The sequence below is a fragment of the Lissotriton helveticus genome, chromosome 1_1 (genome assembly GCF_964261635.1).
Source record: "Lissotriton helveticus chromosome 1_1, aLisHel1.1, whole genome shotgun sequence".
Classification (NCBI taxonomy): domain Eukaryota; kingdom Metazoa; phylum Chordata; class Amphibia; order Caudata; family Salamandridae; genus Lissotriton; species Lissotriton helveticus.
The window spans coordinates 583,629,273-583,649,137 of record NC_136057.1 but is presented as its reverse complement, the minus strand read 5'-3'; the positions used below and the strand labels follow the sequence as shown (position 1 = coordinate 583,649,137).

The 19,865-nt window shown below is 45.2% G+C and overlaps 1 protein-coding gene across 8 annotated transcripts in view; it reads left to right on the top strand.

Moving 5' to 3' along the window:
• C2CD5 (C2 calcium dependent domain containing 5) overlaps nucleotides 1–14,999 on the top strand; it is a 1,003,795-nt gene extending 988,796 nt beyond the window's left edge. For all 8 annotated transcript variants that reach the window (XM_078674090.1, XM_078674088.1, XM_078674089.1 and 5 more), the window contains one exon: nucleotides 13,139–14,999. In XM_078674090.1, the coding sequence (XP_078530216.1) occupies nucleotides 13,139–13,267 (129 nt within the window). In that variant the 3' untranslated portion in view covers nucleotides 13,268–14,999. The remainder of the gene's footprint in view (nucleotides 1–13,138) is intronic.
• Nucleotides 15,000–19,865: the final 4,866 nt, after the last annotated feature.

The window sequence follows — 19,865 nt, the reverse complement described above, 5'->3', positions numbered from 1 at the left end:
CTCTTGGCAGTCCAAATAGAAGGTACATTTATAGTCAGGCATTCCGAATGCGGGTGCATTGCATAAGCTCTCTTTCACAGTATTTGGAATGTGCCTCTGTACATTTTTGGCATATGGCACCAGATCTTTTATGTCACTGGGAGTCAACCATATCAAAAATGTTACAGTTCAGGCAAAAATTGGAATCCATTGATTACAGTAGCCAACAATTCACAGAAACACCCTCTCCTCCTGCTGGGTGGTAAAATGATTCATTATCAGAATTGCAGAAACATGTTCTTTTGAGACTTTTCTTGCACCTTTCTCAATGTAGTGACCAAGATAGATTACATCTTTTTACTGCATCTTTGGTAGGGAAACTTTATGACCACTATCAGCTAAATTATTCAGCAAAGCAATTGTATCCGGTTTACAGTCCTGTTTCCTCTCGGATGCGACCAACAACTCTTCTATATACTGAACTAAGACTAAGTTACAAGGCAACCTCAAATGTTCTAGATCTATCTTCAACATTTGGCTAAAGAATTAAAGGCTTTCTGTATTTCCTGTGGTATCCTACATCATATAAGAACTTTATTTTGAAATTGAAATGCAAAGAGGAACTGACTTATCAAATGCAGAGAAATAGATTCTTGGCATAAGTAAATGACTGTACACCATTCTGTTTCTCATGGAATTTGGAACAAAGTCACTGCTTGATTCGGTACCCACAGCCAAGATGGGATGACAGTTTCTTTAATTTTTCGGAGGCCCTTGCTAATGCCCCATTTCCCACTTGGATTGTTTATCCCCATCACAGGACAATTGCAAGGGCTACACTTCCAGAAAAATTCCCTGTTCGATCAGTTTTTCCATAACTGGTTTCATCCCTTCCAGTGCTTCTCTGGAGAGTTTATAAAGTATAATTCTTGGTGAAAATGGCTACAGGTTTTATTTCAATTTTAACAACTTGTGCACTTTTTTTTAATGAGTCCTATCTGTTTACCAGAGAAATGCCACACTTTTTGTTTGACAGCATGTCTTAAATTCAGAAGCAGGTCATATTTTATCAAAGCTGGTAACTATTGAACCCTTGAATCTTGTGATTTGATTTTGAACAATGAAACATCATCTTGTGTTTAAATTGCAACACATTCGGTGTGCAGTAAATCACATTCATTTAGCGAAGAAAGTCCCTGCTCAACTCTTTTACCAGACTTGAATCACTCAAGATGAATTGATGTTTATTTTCCATTTGTCCTACATCTTCTGTACCTGATTAACAATTACTGATCCCTACAACTTGGATTTCACGTCCCTTGAGGGTGAGTTTGGAACTTTCACAGAGCAAACTGTATAACGGGTAGCTGCCATATAGATTAAAAATTAAACTGGGTTGCCATTGACTTGACCAGCATTGAATGGCCCACTTTGATCTACTTCCATAACTTCTCCAAGAAACCGTTCTCAACCCTTCTCAGGCACTCCCTGAAGAAAACCGAGAGGAATCATTGTCCAGAATCAGAGGATTGTGTTGGTGCCCTGGACTATATAGTATTTTCATTTTCTTGTTTTGCTGACTCACTGGGGCTCAAGGCATTTTCATGAAAAACGATTTCTAATTATGCATGCTCTGTGCAGAAGTCGATTGGGTTTGGCACCATGGACAATGTATTTTTCTGCATCTGAGGGACAAATTTATTCTGGATTCCATGTGGATTTTGTCTGCATTTCTGCCTCTAATTCCCAGTCTTACCACGGAAGTGGCAAGCACTGCTCCTTTTCACCATTTCAACATTTGCATTCATTCTGTTATTATTCACCATCATTCCTTTTCCATCACCATCACCTTGCATTTCTTTCAAAATGCTTTATCTTTGCTTTCTATTTGTTTCTCTTGTGCTTCACATCAAACCAGTCCCTACTTCATTTGGCCAGTTTCATGATCTCATCAGTACTCTTTGTCTGCCAACACAGTTCACTTTGTTGTATATGGCTAGTCCACTCTGGACCCAAACCCATAACAAAAGCAGAAACAAAACCACTCTTTCTTGGAAACATCAACTCCGCTGTTCCTCTTGAAAATCTGCATGAGCCTCTCATAAAAGGCATGCTTTGATTTTTCCAGCTCCTATGAAGTTATCAAACTGTTTGCCCAATTTGTTTCCTTCTCTGGTGCCTTATTTTTGAACTGTTCAATCACCTGTCTGTATTTGTTAGCTGCCTCCTCAGAAGGAGCATTATTAGGAACAACTATAACTGGTTCTTCAGTTGGCCATGCTGACCTTTCATTCAGACCATAAATTACTAGTGATTAAAATCTCAAATAGTGAATTCATGTCCGCAATATTTGAGTAACCGTTGTCAGCCTATTAACCTCCTTGTACCAACTTTTGGCAGTTTCGAGAAAATTTGTGGAAGAAGCATAAATTTCAGATCTCGTCCATGGCATGCGCTAAATTTCCCCCATGTACTTCTCTCCATGAAATTCCAAAACCTTACTAATCCCATTTCTGAATCGCTAACTGATCCTATCACCTTGCTGTCTGATTCCTTAATGTTCTTTTTATATGTTGTCCCACTCTTCCGCCTTTCTCTGCATTTCTTTGAATGACTCCATACCCTTGTTTTCTTAATTAAATCTTTAACACGAGTTCTCAGAGTCATCAAACAAACCCAATTCCTTTATTTCATCATGTGATAAATCAGTATTATAATTTTTCCTCACATTCTTCATCTTCTCCGAGTCAAATTCACACGCATCAGCTAATTACTCTAATTTATCAACTTCTTCATTTGCACATCTGACAGCTTCTTTGATCAAATACTTAATTTCATCAACAATGTATGATAATCTATTTGTCAATTGTATCTTGTTACATTTCTCAAAATATCATTTTCAAAAGGCCAACATTATTAGTCCACTCTTTCGTAGTCTTTACAACCACAATTGTAGTATCTGAAAGGAACAGGTTAGTGTTACATTCCTTACCTTAGAATATCCCCAGGCGTCAGGCTGGATCCGGAAAGTTTTCGTCAGCAGTACCCTTGCGCTTCGGTAGGTGTTGTCTCCGGCTCCGCATCCGTCGTCGGGGTCGTGATTGCCGGGATGACGTTATCGGAGTACTTAGACGCTGCCCTCGCGCGCTGACGTCAGTTCTTCTTTTTTCCGCGCCAGCTAGCGCAGATCCGGGAGGAGCCGTACTCTATGGTCTATTTTGGATCTCTTTTTTGAGTCGACTTCGACTCCTGGTGACGTAGGAATGCCTGGCTTCAAGCCGTGCAACGCCTGTCACTCCCTGATGTCGGTGAACGACCCCCACCATCGGTGTCTTTACTGCCTCGGGGCCGACCCCGGCGACAAGTCATGCCCCCACTGCCGGGCCTTGACCTCGAAAGCTAGGCGGGAGCGGTCCTGCAAGCTACTAGAGATCCGGCAGTCGGCTCTGTGCCGTTCGAGGTCCAAGTCAAGGAGGTAGTCAAGGGACCGGTCGCGGAGCCGCAGTCGTTGCTCGTCGAGTCATCGCCAGCACTCGTCGAGCTCCAAGTCCTCTGGTAAGTCGAGGCACTCTAAGAAGAAGTCGAAGAGGCGTCATTGCTCTTCAGACTTCCTCGCTACTCGCGCGACGCGGCTGAGGGTTCAGGCAACACCGCCCTTGCGGCTCCGTTGGAGCATTAGGTGCCGCCTCCAGGCCCATACCCTCCGGTCCATGGCCTGCGAGCGACGCCAGAGGAGATTGGTGATTTCCTCATTACCCGACTTTGGGCCTTGGCGGCCCGGTGGCTCTGGCCCGGCGCTGTCGGGTGCTTCGGCCCTGGCGCCATTGTCGACTTCGGTCCCGACGACGCCGGCCCCCGTGGGATCCGTGCCTGGATCCCGGTTGACGCCAGTTGACCTTACGACTCCTCCGCTGGCGCCGACTCATTGGTGTCGCTCCCGGCGCCGTACTCGGACGACGTCTGCCCCATTTTCAGTCCGGGTCCGGCGTCGGAACGGCGCCACTCAGCGCCGTCTCCGGCGTCGATGGGTGAGGCCTTCACCTACGACCCGGCTCTGTCATTCCAGCCTGTTTACCAGGACACGGATGAAGGGGAGGACTGGGAGGGGTCTGAGGACCCTCTAGCACAGCAGTGGCAATTGAGGCAGGACTGCGCAGATGAGCTAGGGGAGGCCAGTTGTTTGGACACGTCGCCTGACACTGGATTCATCTCTCCTCCCTCCGTGGCTAAGGAGGAGGGTTCTACGTATGGTGTGGTGTTGCGCAGGGCAGCCAAGGCTTTGGCTCTTGAACTCCCTGCTGCGGCCGTGAGGACTAAACCTCCTCACTGAGGTGCTTCAGCCGCCAGTAAGCTCTTCAGAGCCTCTACTGCCGTTCAATGAGGCCCTCATGGACGTTCTGATGGGCACCTGGTCCAAGCCCTCCACAGTGACCCCTGTAGATCAGAACGTGGCCCGACGCCGGCTCCGGGCGACCACCCCCGAGATCCTGGTGATCCAGGCTTCTACATCCCAGACCGCATTCCCGACCGCTCCACCGGATCGAGAATCCAAAAGGTTTGATCAGTTTGGGAAGAAACTGTTCTCATTGAGTTTAGGGTTGAGGTCTATCAACACCTCTTGCCTTTTGGGCCGTTATACCCACTCTCTGTGGGACATGGTTGCAGATGTGCTGCCCCAGTGCCCGGAGGAGGCCCGGCTCGCCCAAGCCGTTGTGGAGGGGCGGAATGCGGCGCGTTATTCCATCAGATGTTGACTGGATACCACAGACTCGCTGGGAAGGGCGATTTCCACCACGCCTGGCTGAGGTCCGCCAATTTCTCGGGCGATGTCCAGGCCAAGCTCATGGACATGCCCATTGATGGTCGTCGCCTCTTTGGCGACAAAGCAGACTGTTCGCTTGAGCGTTTCAAGGACTCCCGAGCTACAGCCAAGTCTTTGGGCCTGTCTGGCCAGCGCCAGCAAACTTCTGCTTTTCGCCCCTCTTGTGGCCAAGGAAGAGGCACCCCCACACGTCCTGCCAGCCACAGGCCGCAGAACCAGCCTCAGCGCTGACGTGGTAACCGCCGTGGCGGTGCCGGGGGACAACGGCAAGGTCAGTCCACATCCGCTCCTGCAGCATTTGCCTCAAAGCCTTCCTAGTCCAAGCTTTCAGGCCCATTCGACGCCAGTGGGGGGCAGGGTCTGCCATCACCACTTCCACTGGTGCTCCTTCACGTCGGACAGGTGGGTGCTGCAAATCGTCCGAAGGGGCTACTCCCTCCCCTTCGAGGCGACCCCTCCAGCCATGCCACCGCAGTACCACTGCATGTCGGGGGATCACTTGCAACTTCTGCAGGAGGAAGTTATGGCCCTCTTGGCCAAGGGGGCCATGGAGCGCATTCCTGGGCCAAAAGTAGGACGTGATTGCTGCTCCCACTACTTCCTGGTACCCAAGAAGGGCAAAGGGGGCCTACGCCCTATCTTGGACCAGCGGCTTCCTCCGAAAGGAGAAGTTCAAGATGCTGACTTTAACTCAGGTCCTAGCTGCCCTAGACCCTGCGGACTGGATGGTAGCGTTGGACTTGAGGGACGGATATTTCCACATCCCCGTCCTGCTGGCGCTACCTGCGGTTCACGGTAGGCCACGAGCACTTTCAGTTTACCGTGCTCCCCTTCGGCCTTACCAGCGCACCTCGGGTGTTCACGAAAGTGATGGCGGTGGTCGCAGCTCATCTGCGCAGATCAGGGGTTCCAGTCTTCCCCTACCTCGACGACTGGTTGTTGAAGGCGGGCTCGCCCCAAACAGTCATCTCCCACCTCCAGACTACGGCCGACCTCCTGCACTCGCTGGGGTTCTCCATCAACGTGCCGAAGTCGCACCTGTGCACCTCTCGGAAGCTCCTTTTCATCAGAGCGGTTCTGGACTCTGCGCTGTTTCGGGTTTATCCCCCCGAACAGCGGGTTTGGGATATTCAGGCTCTGATTTCGATCTTCCAGCCTTTATGCAGAGTTTCGGTCAGGTTGACTCTGCAGCTCCTTGGGCTGATGGCCTCCAGCATCCTTCTGGTGCATCACGCCAGGTGGCGGATGCGGGCTCTGCAGTGGGACCAGAAGTTTTAGTGGGCACAGCTTCAGGGCAACCTGTCCGACCATATTCTGATCTCGGAGGGCACTGAGAGTCAGTTGCAGTGGTGGCTCACGAACCGCGATTGGGTCAGCGGCAGATCTCTCTCCCTACCCCAACCGGAGCAAGTAGTAGTGACAGATGCGTCCCTCCTGGGATGGGGGGGCCACGTGGGAGAGGCGGAGGTCAGAGGCCTCTGGTCTCTGGCGGAGTCCAGGCTCCATATCAACCTTCTGGAACTGCGGGCGACCTGTCTTGCACTGAAGGCATTCCTTCCCTCTGTCCGGGGAAGTGTAGAGCAGGTGTTCACGGACAACACCACCGCCATGTGGTACTGCAACAAACAAGGCAGGGTGGGGTCATGGACCCTTTGTCAGGAGGCTCTGCGCCTCTGGACATCGCTGGAACACCAGGGCGTCACCCTGGTGGTTCAACACCTGGCAGGTTCCCTGAAAGCCAGGGTGGACGAACTCAGCCGTCGGTGCATGATGGATCACGAATGGCGTCTAAACTCTGACGTGGAGCAAGGTCTCTTTCGGCAGTGGGGAGAGCCTTGATTAGATCTATTTGCCACCGAAGAGAATGTGCAGTGTCATCAGTTCTGCGCGTTGGAATTTTCAAGGCGGCACTCGCTCGCAGATGCTTTTCGTCGCGAGTGGAGATGCGGTCTGTTGTACGCCTTTCCGCCTATACCACTTCTTCCCAGAGTGCTGAAGAAGATCAGGCGAGACCGGGCCCAAGTCATCCTTGTGGCTCCCGACTGGGCATGAAGATACTGGTATCCCGAGCTACTCAGCATGTCAGTCGATCCCCCGATTCCTCTGCCTCTCCAGGAGGACCTTCTGTCGCAGCAGCAGAGGACGGTCCTCCACCCGAACCTGTCCAGTCTCCAACTACATGCGTAGAGATTGAGTGGCGACATTTGAGGCCATTTGACTTGCCTCCAGAAGTCTGTGATGTGGTTCTGCCAGCCAGGCGTCCCTCCACAAATTCGGTATACGCCTGCAGGTGGAACAAATTTAAGGCATGGTGCACAGCAAAGGCTGTGGATCCGCTCTCTCCCCCCCTTTCCGAGGTTCTCCTTTTTCTTCTTTCTCTTGCCCAGCAGGGCTCTGCTCTGGGCACTATCAAAGGCTATCTCTCTGCCATTTCGGCCTTCTTAAGGCTTCCTGATCAGACTTCTCTTTTCAAGTCCCCTGTTGTAAATAGATTCTTGAAAGGCATCACACACATGTTTCCTCCGGTTCCTTTTGTGATGCCTCAGTGGGGACTTGAACCTTGTGCTGACTTATCTGATGCGCTCCCTTTGAGCCACTTCATAACTGTCCTCTATGTCTTCTGACTCTTAAAACTGCATTCCTGATTGCCATCACCTCTGCCAGGAGAGTGAGTGAGCTCCAGGCTCTATCTTCTAAATTTCCTTTCCTCTCTGTCCATCCGGACAAGGTTGTTCTGAGGACTCGTCCTTCTTTCCTGCCCAAGGTGTTTGCAGCCTTTCATATCGGGCAGTCCAACACCTTGTCCACCTTCTTTCCCCCTCCGCATCCCTCGAAAGAGGAAGAGAGGCTCCACCGTCTGGACCCAAAACCAGCGCTCTCCTTCTATCTAGACCGTACACACCAGTTCCGGGTGGACGACCAGCTCTTTGTTGGTTACGTGGGCGCTAAGAAGAGACGGGCGGTGCACAATCGGACCATCTCTCGGTGGGTCATTTTGTGCATCAAGGTTTGCTACTCCTTGGCGAAAAAGGAGCCTCCTGTGGGGCTTCGCTCCCATTCTACTCGGGCCACGGCGGCTACTACTGCCCTGGTCAGGGAGTCCCCTTGCAGGACATCTGTCAGGCAGCTACGTGGGCATCGCTGCACACGTTTGCTAAGCACTACTGCCTGGACAGCCAAGTCCGGAGAGATGGCTTTTTCGGCCATTCCGTTCTCCAGGACTTTCTGGTGTGATCTTGGTTCGCAGACCCACCACTGGGGTTGGTATTGCTCGGGTATCTATTCTAAGGTACGTAATCTAACACTAACCTGTTTCTTTCAGATGCACAAGTTACTTACCTTCGGTAACGATATATCTGTAAGAAACAGTAGTTAGTGTTAGATTCCTTACCGCCCAACCCATCCTCCCCGTTCTGCGAACCGATATCTAGGGTTAAGGACATCCATTTCAGGGCCCCAGTTTTATGGCACCAGTGCCTAAGGGTACTGCTGATGAAAACTTTCCGTATCCAGCCTGACGCCTTGGGATATTCTAAGGTAAGAAATCTAACACTAGCTACTGTTTCTAACAGATATATTGTTAGCGAAGGTAAGTAACTTGTGGAACTAGTGTATAGATTTGAATTTGAGTAACAACTGAGGTCTCTCTACTAGTACTTGGTAATGCTGTCATTGCAATTTCAGAAGGGGCACTCGCAATTGTACTAACAGACACAGCCATAGGTGAGCTCTTTATTTAATGCAGCACACATTTTTGGTACACCTCCAGAACAAGTTCCTTGTTCCCTGTTGGAATATGCAGAAGGTCTGAGTTTGAAAGATCATTAAAAAAGTTATTTTCTACTTCTGAATCTTGATTTTGTTCTTTCCCCTCATCATTTTTAGGCTTCACCGGCACAGCGCTTGTGCTGTGCTTGAGAAATCTATTGTTTTTAATATAAACTTAAAAGGGAGTCCCGCCTCCTCTCTTTTCTGGCCTCTCATTGGTTCCTGTGCGTGCCACTTATCTTTCCTGCATTTCTATTGTCTGTAGCATATTTTCCTGCATTTACCAATGTTTGTTCCTCGTCTGCTTTACTTATCAGTTTCCTGCCTATATTTTCATACAGCTGTGCCTACTACTCTTGCCGCATATTTATTTGCCAGTTTATCACTGGAGAGATTAAGTGATTTGCATAGAATCACAGGATATTGCGCAGCGCCACCGAGACTCAAACCGGGATCCGCAGCACTCGAGTCAGCAGCTCTAGCCACTGTGACACATCCTCTCCGCTCCCGTGTTATCTGACAGGACAATGATTGATGAAAACAGCTCTTTATTCTTTATATAGGCGAAACCGATGCATTATCAATGCTTGTTCTTTCTGTCTTCAGTTTTCTTTAATTATTGCTGGAAAAATGTTCATACTTTACATAATATCTACCATCTAACACTTCTCTTGTCAATCCCACTTGTTCTGTAACCATTGTCTCAGGCTAAGTGAACCCTTTAATTGCTTTGTCATTTACTTTTTTTTCCTTCTCTTTGGCCATTCGATTCCACTTGTTTATTGCCTCACATTGTGCATGTCTAAGCAAGGCCTTTTGTTGTTCATTGTTTGTCTCAGGAAGTCTAGCTTCCTAATGTTAAAAGGACCTTCCAAAGGAAACTGTAAATCTTTATCCAAACCAGTATAGTCATGCCATTCCGAAATCCAGGTATACGTACATAACCCAATGTCCGTCATTATTTCGTTTGCAGGTGTTCCCTCGGGAGGTAATCTCTGACCCTCATAAGATACAGAAACCTTAGGCTTTTTCAATACAGCACCCATTAATTTTGTTCAAATCACTCCGAACAAAATCACACAAAACAAGCTAGCGACCAACAACCACTCAGTGCAGTTCGTCAAAGGTCAACTCTTTTATAAAACATGATACTGAAAATAAGAATCATATTTCTGCACAAAAGTTATCAAACTTCTAGTAGGGCCAGAAATCTGCATCGCATTACTAACTACCTCACATACAGCATGGCAGTCCATCTCACAAACACTAACTTAAGCAGCACATCACAAACATCTCATAATACAACTCACAAACACATACTGTCATACTTAAACTCAAAATCATTCAGGGACAGCACGGCAAGTTGGGCTTGTTGGCATAATGTCACCACTGGGAACTGCACCAGAAAAACAATTATATCGCAGGATCAGGCATAAGGGATAAGTGGAAAACTAAAAAGGGGTCTCTTAGCAAAAGGAGGTGCACCTTAATGTGTCAAGATTTGTGAGAGCAAACCCATACCCCAAAATTTAGATACTCCAAAAATCACCCTAGCAGCATAAGAAAGCCTTTGTAAAATCGTTCTCCCCCAAAAATTACGGGGTATACACATTTCTTGCATAGTAATTTAGAGAAACTGCAGAATGATCATGAAGCGAGCAAAAGTATAATTTGCTTAGAAAGTCCGAACACAAGAATTATACACCTCAGTACATTAACAAACAGGCATTATCCAATTTCAGAAAAACTCATTCAACACCTTCTGTGCTAATGTCACCCAAAGATGTTCTAACTAACATGATACATTATAGAATAGGACTTTAACTCAGTGAATAGACTAGTGATGGCAGCGGAATAGATCTTGACAGGTGTTGCAAGTCATAGAGAACGGGGAAAAGTTAAATGAAAGCAATGTAATCATACAGTGAAAATGAACTACTACACTGTAAGTAAAAAAACGTTATTGACTGTACGATTACTTAAAATCTATACAGTATAGAACACATAGACATCACCCTCCTCCCAAAACACCCTACCCCGTTTAAAACCCTAAATTTAGTTTTAAGATAGCGTAAAAACCTCAGAGTCTCAAATTGTGTGAAAGTTCAACAGAGTTGTTCTCTCCATAATACCTATTGTCAATAGAAAAGTTATTTTAAAAAAACCCTGTAAGGCCCTGGTTCAATTTCTGATTCCGGTGATTACAGTAGCTTTGCAAGAAATTCCTAAATTAGGTGACAGCTAGCGTGATTAGAACACCAGATGGTTCTCGTTACTAAATATCAAGGTCCTTGAGTTCTGTGGCCTTTTGATGGAAATCAAGTGCAGTTCTAACTTGATGGGTAAACTTACCAACCCTAGCAAATAGACAAGTCGTGATTTCTGAAAAGCACACATCTGAAGCCTCTCTGCAAGTTCTATGGCCCAAATTCCGTAGGGCCGGGCGCAGCAAACGGTGACGGTCGCTGGCCAGTTTTGTACAGCAGCATAATAAGAGAAACCAAGATTCTCTATGGTAGTTGCATAATCGGCAGGCAATAGTACCGTCAGTTCGTGCCCATTTTGGGTTAAAGTCCACGATCCTAAGGGCCAGGAGGCGCAGATACAGAATTTTCTTTCTTGTTTGAGTGGAAAGTGAGTCTTGTAATTATGATTGGGGTTTACTACACGTCAGCTTCATTGAGCCCTGCAGAGCCCTTGGGGAGAAGATGTGTGCAGGAGGTGAAACAGGAACGAGTGACAGAGATGGCATCCATCTTGTTTAAAGTAACATTAATTTCAATTACACTTCTATCAGTTCAGTATATGTATGTGTGTGTCTGTGTAAAAAAATTAAATGTCAATCTTTGCTAATAATGCAAAAAATAGAAGGCTTGAAAAACGATCTAACAGCAGTTCTTCATCATTTCAGGAAAGATAGAAACTGAGCCACATAATTTTTTTAACCTTACTAATTGAAACTGATTCTAATACCTTCTTTAAAACATACTAATGGTACTTTGGTAGGTTTAATTTCACAATACAGGTTTTGCTTTTGTTCTTCTTGTCTGTAATAAACATAAAACAGCAAGACACCAAGTTTTTTAACAATTAGTGTGAAGGATGATGGTATAGCCATGTATTATAAGGAATAAAATGCCATCTGCCATACACTAAAAGCATTTTGTAAGTAACCTGGGAGTTCCATGACCTTCAGCCTCATTTCTCTAAATGGTCATGGAATACTGTAACTTGCAACATCCTTGCAATGTATTGCAAAGGGTACTTTATTCCTGATATTGATAATATAATGGTGTTTTAAGTATGTAGTGACAGTGTAGTGGTATTAGATGTGTCATGTTAAATGTGTAAGTGGCATCTTAAATGTTAATGACGTGGTGGCTGTAGATGTATAATCCACAGACGGAGTGCACAACTTCAGGTTGAACATGGAATCTACCTGCTACTTTTCATTCAAGTCTCCACAAATCCGAAATATTTCTGGATGAAATAGTAGTGATAGGTTATGGTAATTTGTATACCTGAACTAAACCTGGGTCATGGTGACATTGTGTTGGTTTAGATTGAAAACAGTGAGAATTGATTAATAGCATTATCATAAAGACGTGAGAGGAAGGCCCATCGCCTTTCGGTAAAATAATTGCTGATGCTTGCTTTATTGTTAGACAGGATAGAGAGGGAAATCACAGGGGGTCGGGACGGTGTTGTCCACAAATATAGATAAGGGAATGTGCCCTTGGTGAAAAGGTTCAAACAGCATTTCAAAATACAATCAATAATGAAGACTAACTCAAAACAGGAGTTTTAAGATCAGTAATATAGGAAAACCTTGAGGTTTTATTAAAATATTAAAGTGCAATACACAAAGGTAAAAATATAGCAATTTCAATACATCAGTCAAAAGACATAGAAATCAAATGTCATGGTAGCTCCAGAGTTTAAAGAGATGCAGCATTAAGCAAAATCTAAAAAATAGTCCAACTCCAGAATGGTCAGCAAAGCGATTAAGAAATCGGTAAAATCCTCCTAGGAGAGACTCAAAATGGTGTGGCTCACCCCTAAATTCAAGGGTATTTGTAGCAAATTTCACAATAGAAAGCAATAGAAATTCCACAGGCAGTGTGGGGTGAGCAAATTTATAAAAACTTCAGCAAATCACAGGTCAACATTACAAAATGTTGTATAATGCTACCGTCCACCGTAGCTGTAAAACTATCCCCCTAATTGAATAATAAGGATGCCCCTTCTGACCGTTTGTCATCAGAAGTGTCATAACAAATATGGTTACATAAACAATTAAAAGAGTCATGAGTGAATGCAGTTCAGTGTGCAAGCAGGAAGAGACTTGAAAGTATATAAAAGCTTCCTCTGGAGTTCTTCAGGAACAACGTCATTACAAAACACACATTAAACGCAAATGACTTGTATTAATAGGCCAAATGTTTTAATCGGAAAAAGACTCTCACACAATTAAGAGGATAAGTAAAAGCCAGAAGGAAATGCAACTCTGGATTAGGTAAAAGTACTTTCTCTTTAAACTAACATCTCCTTAATTTTTTTGCTTTGCAGGCCCAATGTTTAATAAATGTCAGTGGGGATGCAGTGATCTTTTTTCGTGAATCTGAGATAGAAGTGGCACCAACCCAGGCCTTGTCAGCTGCATCTCAACCAGCAAGTAATGGAGAAGTTACGACGTAAAGCTTAGCAAGACCTCCACAGTTTATAACTTTTTTGAAGTTAATATGAAAATGTTTGACTCACAATATTTTATTTTGGTTTAATGATGTCTCCATGGAGAGATGAATGTAATTTAGGGCCTGGTTTAATCCTGGCTTAAAAGGTAGTCCGTTACAAGGACAGAAGTTCCCTCCCCACCACGACTATAGTCTTCCCGCCCGATTTAAATTCAGGCACACCACAGTTTGATGATGACAAAGACTACTCCGTCTCCGCCGTGGTCAGACTCCTCCGATGGCTTCACAAAGTAAGGGGTGTCGCAAGTTTAGCTTTTTGTACGAATGCCTAATTTAGATGAGCGAACTTCCAGCAGTGTTTCAGTGCCCATCACCACGAGGGAAAATATGGCATTAAGGGGCATTGAAAAGTGCACAGTTCCCACTCACCATTGGAGGAAATTCTTATGGCGAGGGGAGCATTGGTTTTTTTTATTTTGAAAAAGAAAATCCTGCATTGTAATGTTTCTCTAGAAAATAAACAAAGAAAATGTAACTTTGACATGGGGCTTGTCATGTTTGACAGATAATTCCTTCAAAGTTACAATGCATTAGCAAGAACCATTGTGACAGGGTTTCCAGTTAATGCCGGTGGACATTTCATAATTTGGAGGTGGGCGGCTCCTCCGTCTCCGTCAGGGTGACTGATTAGTTTTCTTTGCCCTGGCGGAGGGCGGGCCGTATGCAAAATATTAAATAAGGCCTGTAGTTCTGAGAATACCAAGCCTGTAAAACATGGATAAACATGCTATTGTTTACATTCACCTACAAGAAGTCAAGTGTTAATGTTTGTCAAGTAGATTAGCTTTTGACATACGGGAACCATTTTTTTCTGAAACAGAGGTGAACGCAATGAGGATCTTATAGAACGGGTGTTGTAAACAGTACAACTGCAAAACCACATACAACAATTGTTTAAGGGATAGCACTTTCAAGGGCACTGTGGGCAAATCATGCATGCTTATTTTAATTTGTATTAAAACAAACTGGAATACAATTGGAAAGATAGTCAACTTTCTATAAAGAAATCTAGACCATTATAAACAAACATTGTTTATTTGTAAATGAAAATGCTTATGACCATGCACTGAGGGAATATACATATTCTGTAACTGTTTATGAATGTTTAAGGGGAAGCCAAAGTGACCTGCACTCCATATGACCTGGTTTTATATTCCATATATCTCAGAATACTGAGGATTGTACATGTTGTACCATATTTATTGATTAGCTCTTTGAAAGGCTTCCCTGTATTATCGTACGCTTGCAAGCATTCTTCAGTGTTCTTACTGTTAAAAACTAGTTTTATCTGACAATTTTTATTTAAATATGATACTTAGCATTGTATAACAATGATTTGGAAAGACTAATTGAAAATATTATTTTAAGGAAACTATTTTTGTAAATACTATATAGTCCTTTACAAAGAACTTAAACTTAGGTAGCATTAGTACCTTAAAAATACACTTCAGAAATCCAAAACAGACTATAATCAAAAGATGTATTTTTGGTTGTAAACTTTCGAGAATTTTGGCTTCTCTTTTTTAACTCAATTTGATTATCTATAGAATTTGAATGTTAATGCACTTATGTGCCTCGGAGAAGCACTGACATTTTTTGGTCCTTTTGCCATTCATTGTGTATACACATCATTGTCAAATGTATCATTGTACATTAAAGTTTAAATTTGAAAATGATTATTTGTTACAGACCTTTTCTTAAAAATGATTGGTATTTTCTTTTTTCGTTTAAACGTCTGTATTGATTTGAAGAAAAGAAGACAGTAGCTTATAGTTGTATGAATTATCAACCCTGATGTTTAATGTATCACAATTGTGCACTAGTGAATAAGAATGCATGTATATACACATACATATGGATCAACTATACTTGTACAAGTGTCTTGTCTTTAGAATTATGGATTTATCATCGAACCTTAGAAAAACAATTATAAGTGATTACCTATTATACAACTAGCTCCTAATACCTTAGTACATCTTGGCGGGACATAGTGGGAGAGATGTTTTGCCTATAGATGAGGATATACAAATACAAAATAGTAATTTAAGAAAGTTTAAGAGTTGAAATAGAGGACACTTTTAGGGATCTCAAGGCTGAGCTATGGATCTCCATTAAAAGAAAGGGGAATTGTTCAAAATATTTCAAAAACAAATGCTGTTCATGGTGGTTGGTTCCTCTGAAGGTAGGTTCTCAGTTAATGCCATGGGTTTCGATCATGAGTAATGAGCCTTGATTGGTGAAAGAATATATAATCTGCACTGCGCAGGAAACGTAAATTTTCCTCCCAAATGTCATTGTTTAATGTTTTGCTGGCTTCCATTCAGTGAGGATGGTTTTAGTTCTCAGAATTAAGAGTATATCTAATAGCATTACATTTGATTTATCAAGCCATATAAGTACATTCTTGCTTGAATGCCTATGCATGCAGTAATCGGGTCACAGGACATGATCATGTCAAATTTTTTATTAATGAATTTTTTGATTTCTGGACGAAGTTTACTTTATAGGCTTGTTAGTTCCAATAGTTGTTTGTTGGAAGAGTGCCTAAGTGTTGGCCTTAGGACTATTTGCGCTTTACCTCTGCTAACCAGTGCTAAAGTTCTTGTGCTTACTCCCTTAAACATGTATATTTAGCTTACAACTGATTGGCATATTTAATTTACTTATTTTCATAGTAAAGTGATATACAATATGCCTAGGGCTGTTAGATTAAATGCTAGTAATGGGCTTGCAGCATTTATTGTGCCAACCACTTAAGTAGCCCTTTAAAACATAACTCAGGCCTGCCACTGCAGCCTATTAACAGTGGTAAACTGCCAATTTGACTGGCAAGTTAATCCCTTCGCCAATGCTCAAACTCCCTTTTTATTCCATATAAGTCACCGCTGTGGTAGGCCTAAAAAGCCAACATTGCAGGGTGCATTGTAATTAAAAAGATGGACATACACTTTTAACCCCTTGGCTGCTAGGCCTTTTCTCCCCTGTGCTAAGCCTTTTTTGGCTATTTGGGTTAGTTTGCACTTAGGCCCCTGTAACGTTTGACCACATAAGGTATCCACGCCAAATTTGCGTCCTTTTCTTCCAACATCATGGGGATTTTAAAGATACCCAGAAATTGATGATTCCCCTGGAGGAGACCCAGAAATGAGCCAAAATACACCTACATTTTGTTGGGGAGGGGGGAATGGGAAGAAAGTGCTGCAGAAGAAAGCGTCTGTTTTTTCCCCTACAAATTGCATCAACAAAGGGTTTGTGGTGCTGAAGTGACCATTTTCCCAGCTTTCAGGGACTGACAGACTTTTATCAGAGAACCAACATTTCTTGCACTGTTTTGGCATTTTACTTGGACATAGCCTATTTTTGCTATTTTTTGTGCTTTGAACCTCCTTCCAGTTAATGGTAGAAATGGGTATGAAAACAATAATGGATCCTGGAAAGCTGTACATTTCAGAAAAGAAGAAAAATTCTGAATTCAGCAAGGGGTCATTTGTGTAGATCCTTCGAGGTTTTTTTAATAGAAACTAACAGCTGAATATAGGAAAAAATTGAAAATGAGTTGAAAAAAACCGTCATTTGTGCACATGTTTTCACCTGTAACTTCTTCCAAGTATGACAGATATTTGAAAGCAAGGACGTGTAGGTTTACCAAGAACCCAAGGAACCCAGAGCCAATAACTGAGAAGTGTCTTGCAATGGTTTTTTATTGTGTACCGGGTATATAGCAATTCATTTGGGAAAATAAAAACAGAGAAAAATCGGTATGAAAGACATCTATGCATTTCCGAAATATGAACAAAATATAGAGTTTAGAAACAGTAGCTATTTACAGATCTCTGAAATTGTGGGTACCCATACCATCATGTGAATAATAGGACATTTTTCGAAGTGACTTCTTTTTTACACATTGTCTTACATTTGGAAGGCAGAAATGCATCGAAAGTCATTAGGTAATACAGTTGCTCTACAATGCTGTATACACCCAAGTCTCCTGATAACAATGGTACCTCACTTGTGTGGGTAGGCCTAGAGCATATTTTTACATTGAAAACAGACCTTTTTTGCAAAGTGTCTAGCTGTGGATTTTGAACCCTAGCTCAGCCGGCACCTGGGAAACCTAGCAAACCTATACATTTTTGAGAACTAGACACACAGTGGAATCTAGGCAGGGGTGATTTGAGTGGCTCTCACCAGGTTCTGTTACCCAGAATCCCTTGCAAACCTCAAACTTCTAAAAAGAAAAAAACGCATTTTCCTCACATTTCTGTGATGGAAAGTTCTGGAATCTGCGTGGATCCACAAAATTCCACCCACCCCGCATTCTCCAAAGTCTTCCGATAAAAATAATACTTCACTTGTGTGGGTAGACTTAGTGCCACAACAGGAAACGTCGCAAAACGCAACGTGAACAAAAATTATACCTCACTCGTGTGGTGGGTCAAGTATCCACGACAGGCAAGGGCCCAAAACGTATTGTGGAGACATTAAAATTACGTATCACAAAACGACCTGGTTTTGCATAGGGGGGACCTGGGTTTTTGGGCCCGGGCTCAGCGCCCATCTAGGTAAATGTTCCAAACCCACATATTTCTGAAAAGTAGACACCCCGGGGAGTCCATTGAGGTACGGCTTGCGTGGATCCCCCATGTTTGCCTACCCAGAATCTCCTGCAAACCTCAAATTGTGCTGAAAAAAAATAGCATTTTCCTCACTTTTCTGTGTGCGAAAGTTATGGGATCACTAGGCTGACATAAATTTCAGACCACCTAGCGTTCCCGATAAAAATGGTACCTCGCTTGTGTGGGTAGGCATAGTGGCTGGAACAGGAAATGGCCCAAATCGTACTGTGGTGACTTAAACATTTCCTATCATAAACCTACCTGGTTTTGCCGGGGGTCACCTGTTTTTTTTTGTCCCGGGATCGTGGCCATCTATGGAAAACAACCAAACCCATACATTTCTCAAAACTAAACACACTGGGGAGTCCAGTGAGGTATGGCTTGCGTGGATCTCCCAACGTTTTCCTACCCAGAATCACCTGCAAACCTCAAAATCTGAAAGAGACACGTTAGTATTAGATTCCTTACCTTAGAATATCCCCAGGCGTCAGACTGGATCCGGAAACTTTTGCGTAGCAGTACCCTTGCGCGTCGGTAGGCGTCGTCTGCGGCTCCGCGTCCGTCGTCGGCGTCGTGGGCGCCGTGATGATGTCGTCGGAGTACTTAGACGCCGCCTCCGCGTGCTGACGTCAGTTCTACTTTTTCCGCGCCAGCAAGCGCAGATCTGGAAAAAGCAGTAACCCTAGTCAATTTTTGACAAATTTTTTGGTAGTTTTTTGATCATTTCTCGAAGTCTTTCGACTCCGATTGGTGCCGTAGGGATGCTCGGCTTTAAGCACTGCGAGGATTGCGACCGCACGATGTCGGTCACGGATCCTCACCACCTGTGTTTAACTTGTCTAGGCGTCGATCACGACGACAAGGCCTGCTCCGACTGCCGGGCCCTCTCTTCGAAAGCCAGACGGGAGCGGTCCCGCAGGCGACTCAAACTCCGGCAGTCGGTCCCGCGCCGCGAGAGGTCTCGGTCCCACGGGAGGTCGAGGGACAGGTCACGGGCTCGGAGCCACCACAGCTCCGAGAGTAGGCCGCACTCCTCTGGGTCGAAGTCGTCGTCAGGTAAGAAGCACAAGAAGTCCAAGAGGCGCCATTGCTCTGCGGACTCCCCCCGACGCTCGCGCGATGCGGGCGGGGGTTCGGGTGATACCGCCCACGTGGCTCCGTCGGAGTCGCGGGCGCCGCGTTCAGCTCCACACCCTCCGGTCCCTGAGCTCAACGCGACGCCGGAGGAGATCGAGCGCTTCCTCATGGCCATGAGGAAACTCTCTCCTCCGACGGGCTCCGCGGCGCCTTCGGGCCCAGCGAACCCGTCTGGGGCCTCTAGCGGGTCTGGTGCTTCGGCCCCGACGCCGCCGACGCCTACGGGCACGGCGCCGCAGGTTCCCGCTATCCTGACGCCGCTGGTGCTTTCGGGCCCGGCGCCCCGGGACGCCACTAGGCCTTCTTCGGGATCTGGATCGTCGCCGGTGGACCTTACGACCTCCCCAGCGTCGGACCATCAGGTGTCGCCTCCGGCGCCGTCCGAGGACGGCGCCGTCCCCGATGCCCCCTTCATTCCTGTTCCGACGTCGGGACGGCCCCGATGGGCGCCGCTCCAGACGTCGTTTGGGGAGTTTCACTTCTATGAGCAGGCCCCATTAGTTGAGAACCCTGAGTTTCGGGAGATGGGTGATGAAGGGGATTGGGAGGGGTCTGAGGACCCTCTGACCCGAGAGTGTCAGTCTCATGAGGACTGGGCAGGAGACCTTGGGGAGGCCAGTGGCCTGGACACCTCTCCAGACACTGGTTTTGTCTCCCCTCCTACCGTGGCTTCGGAGGAGGGGGCAACCTACAGTGTGGTGTTGATGAGGGCTGCCAAGGCCTTGGGCCTTGAGCTCCCCGTCGCGGCCGTGAGGACTAATCTCCTCACTGAGGTCCTTAAACCGCAGT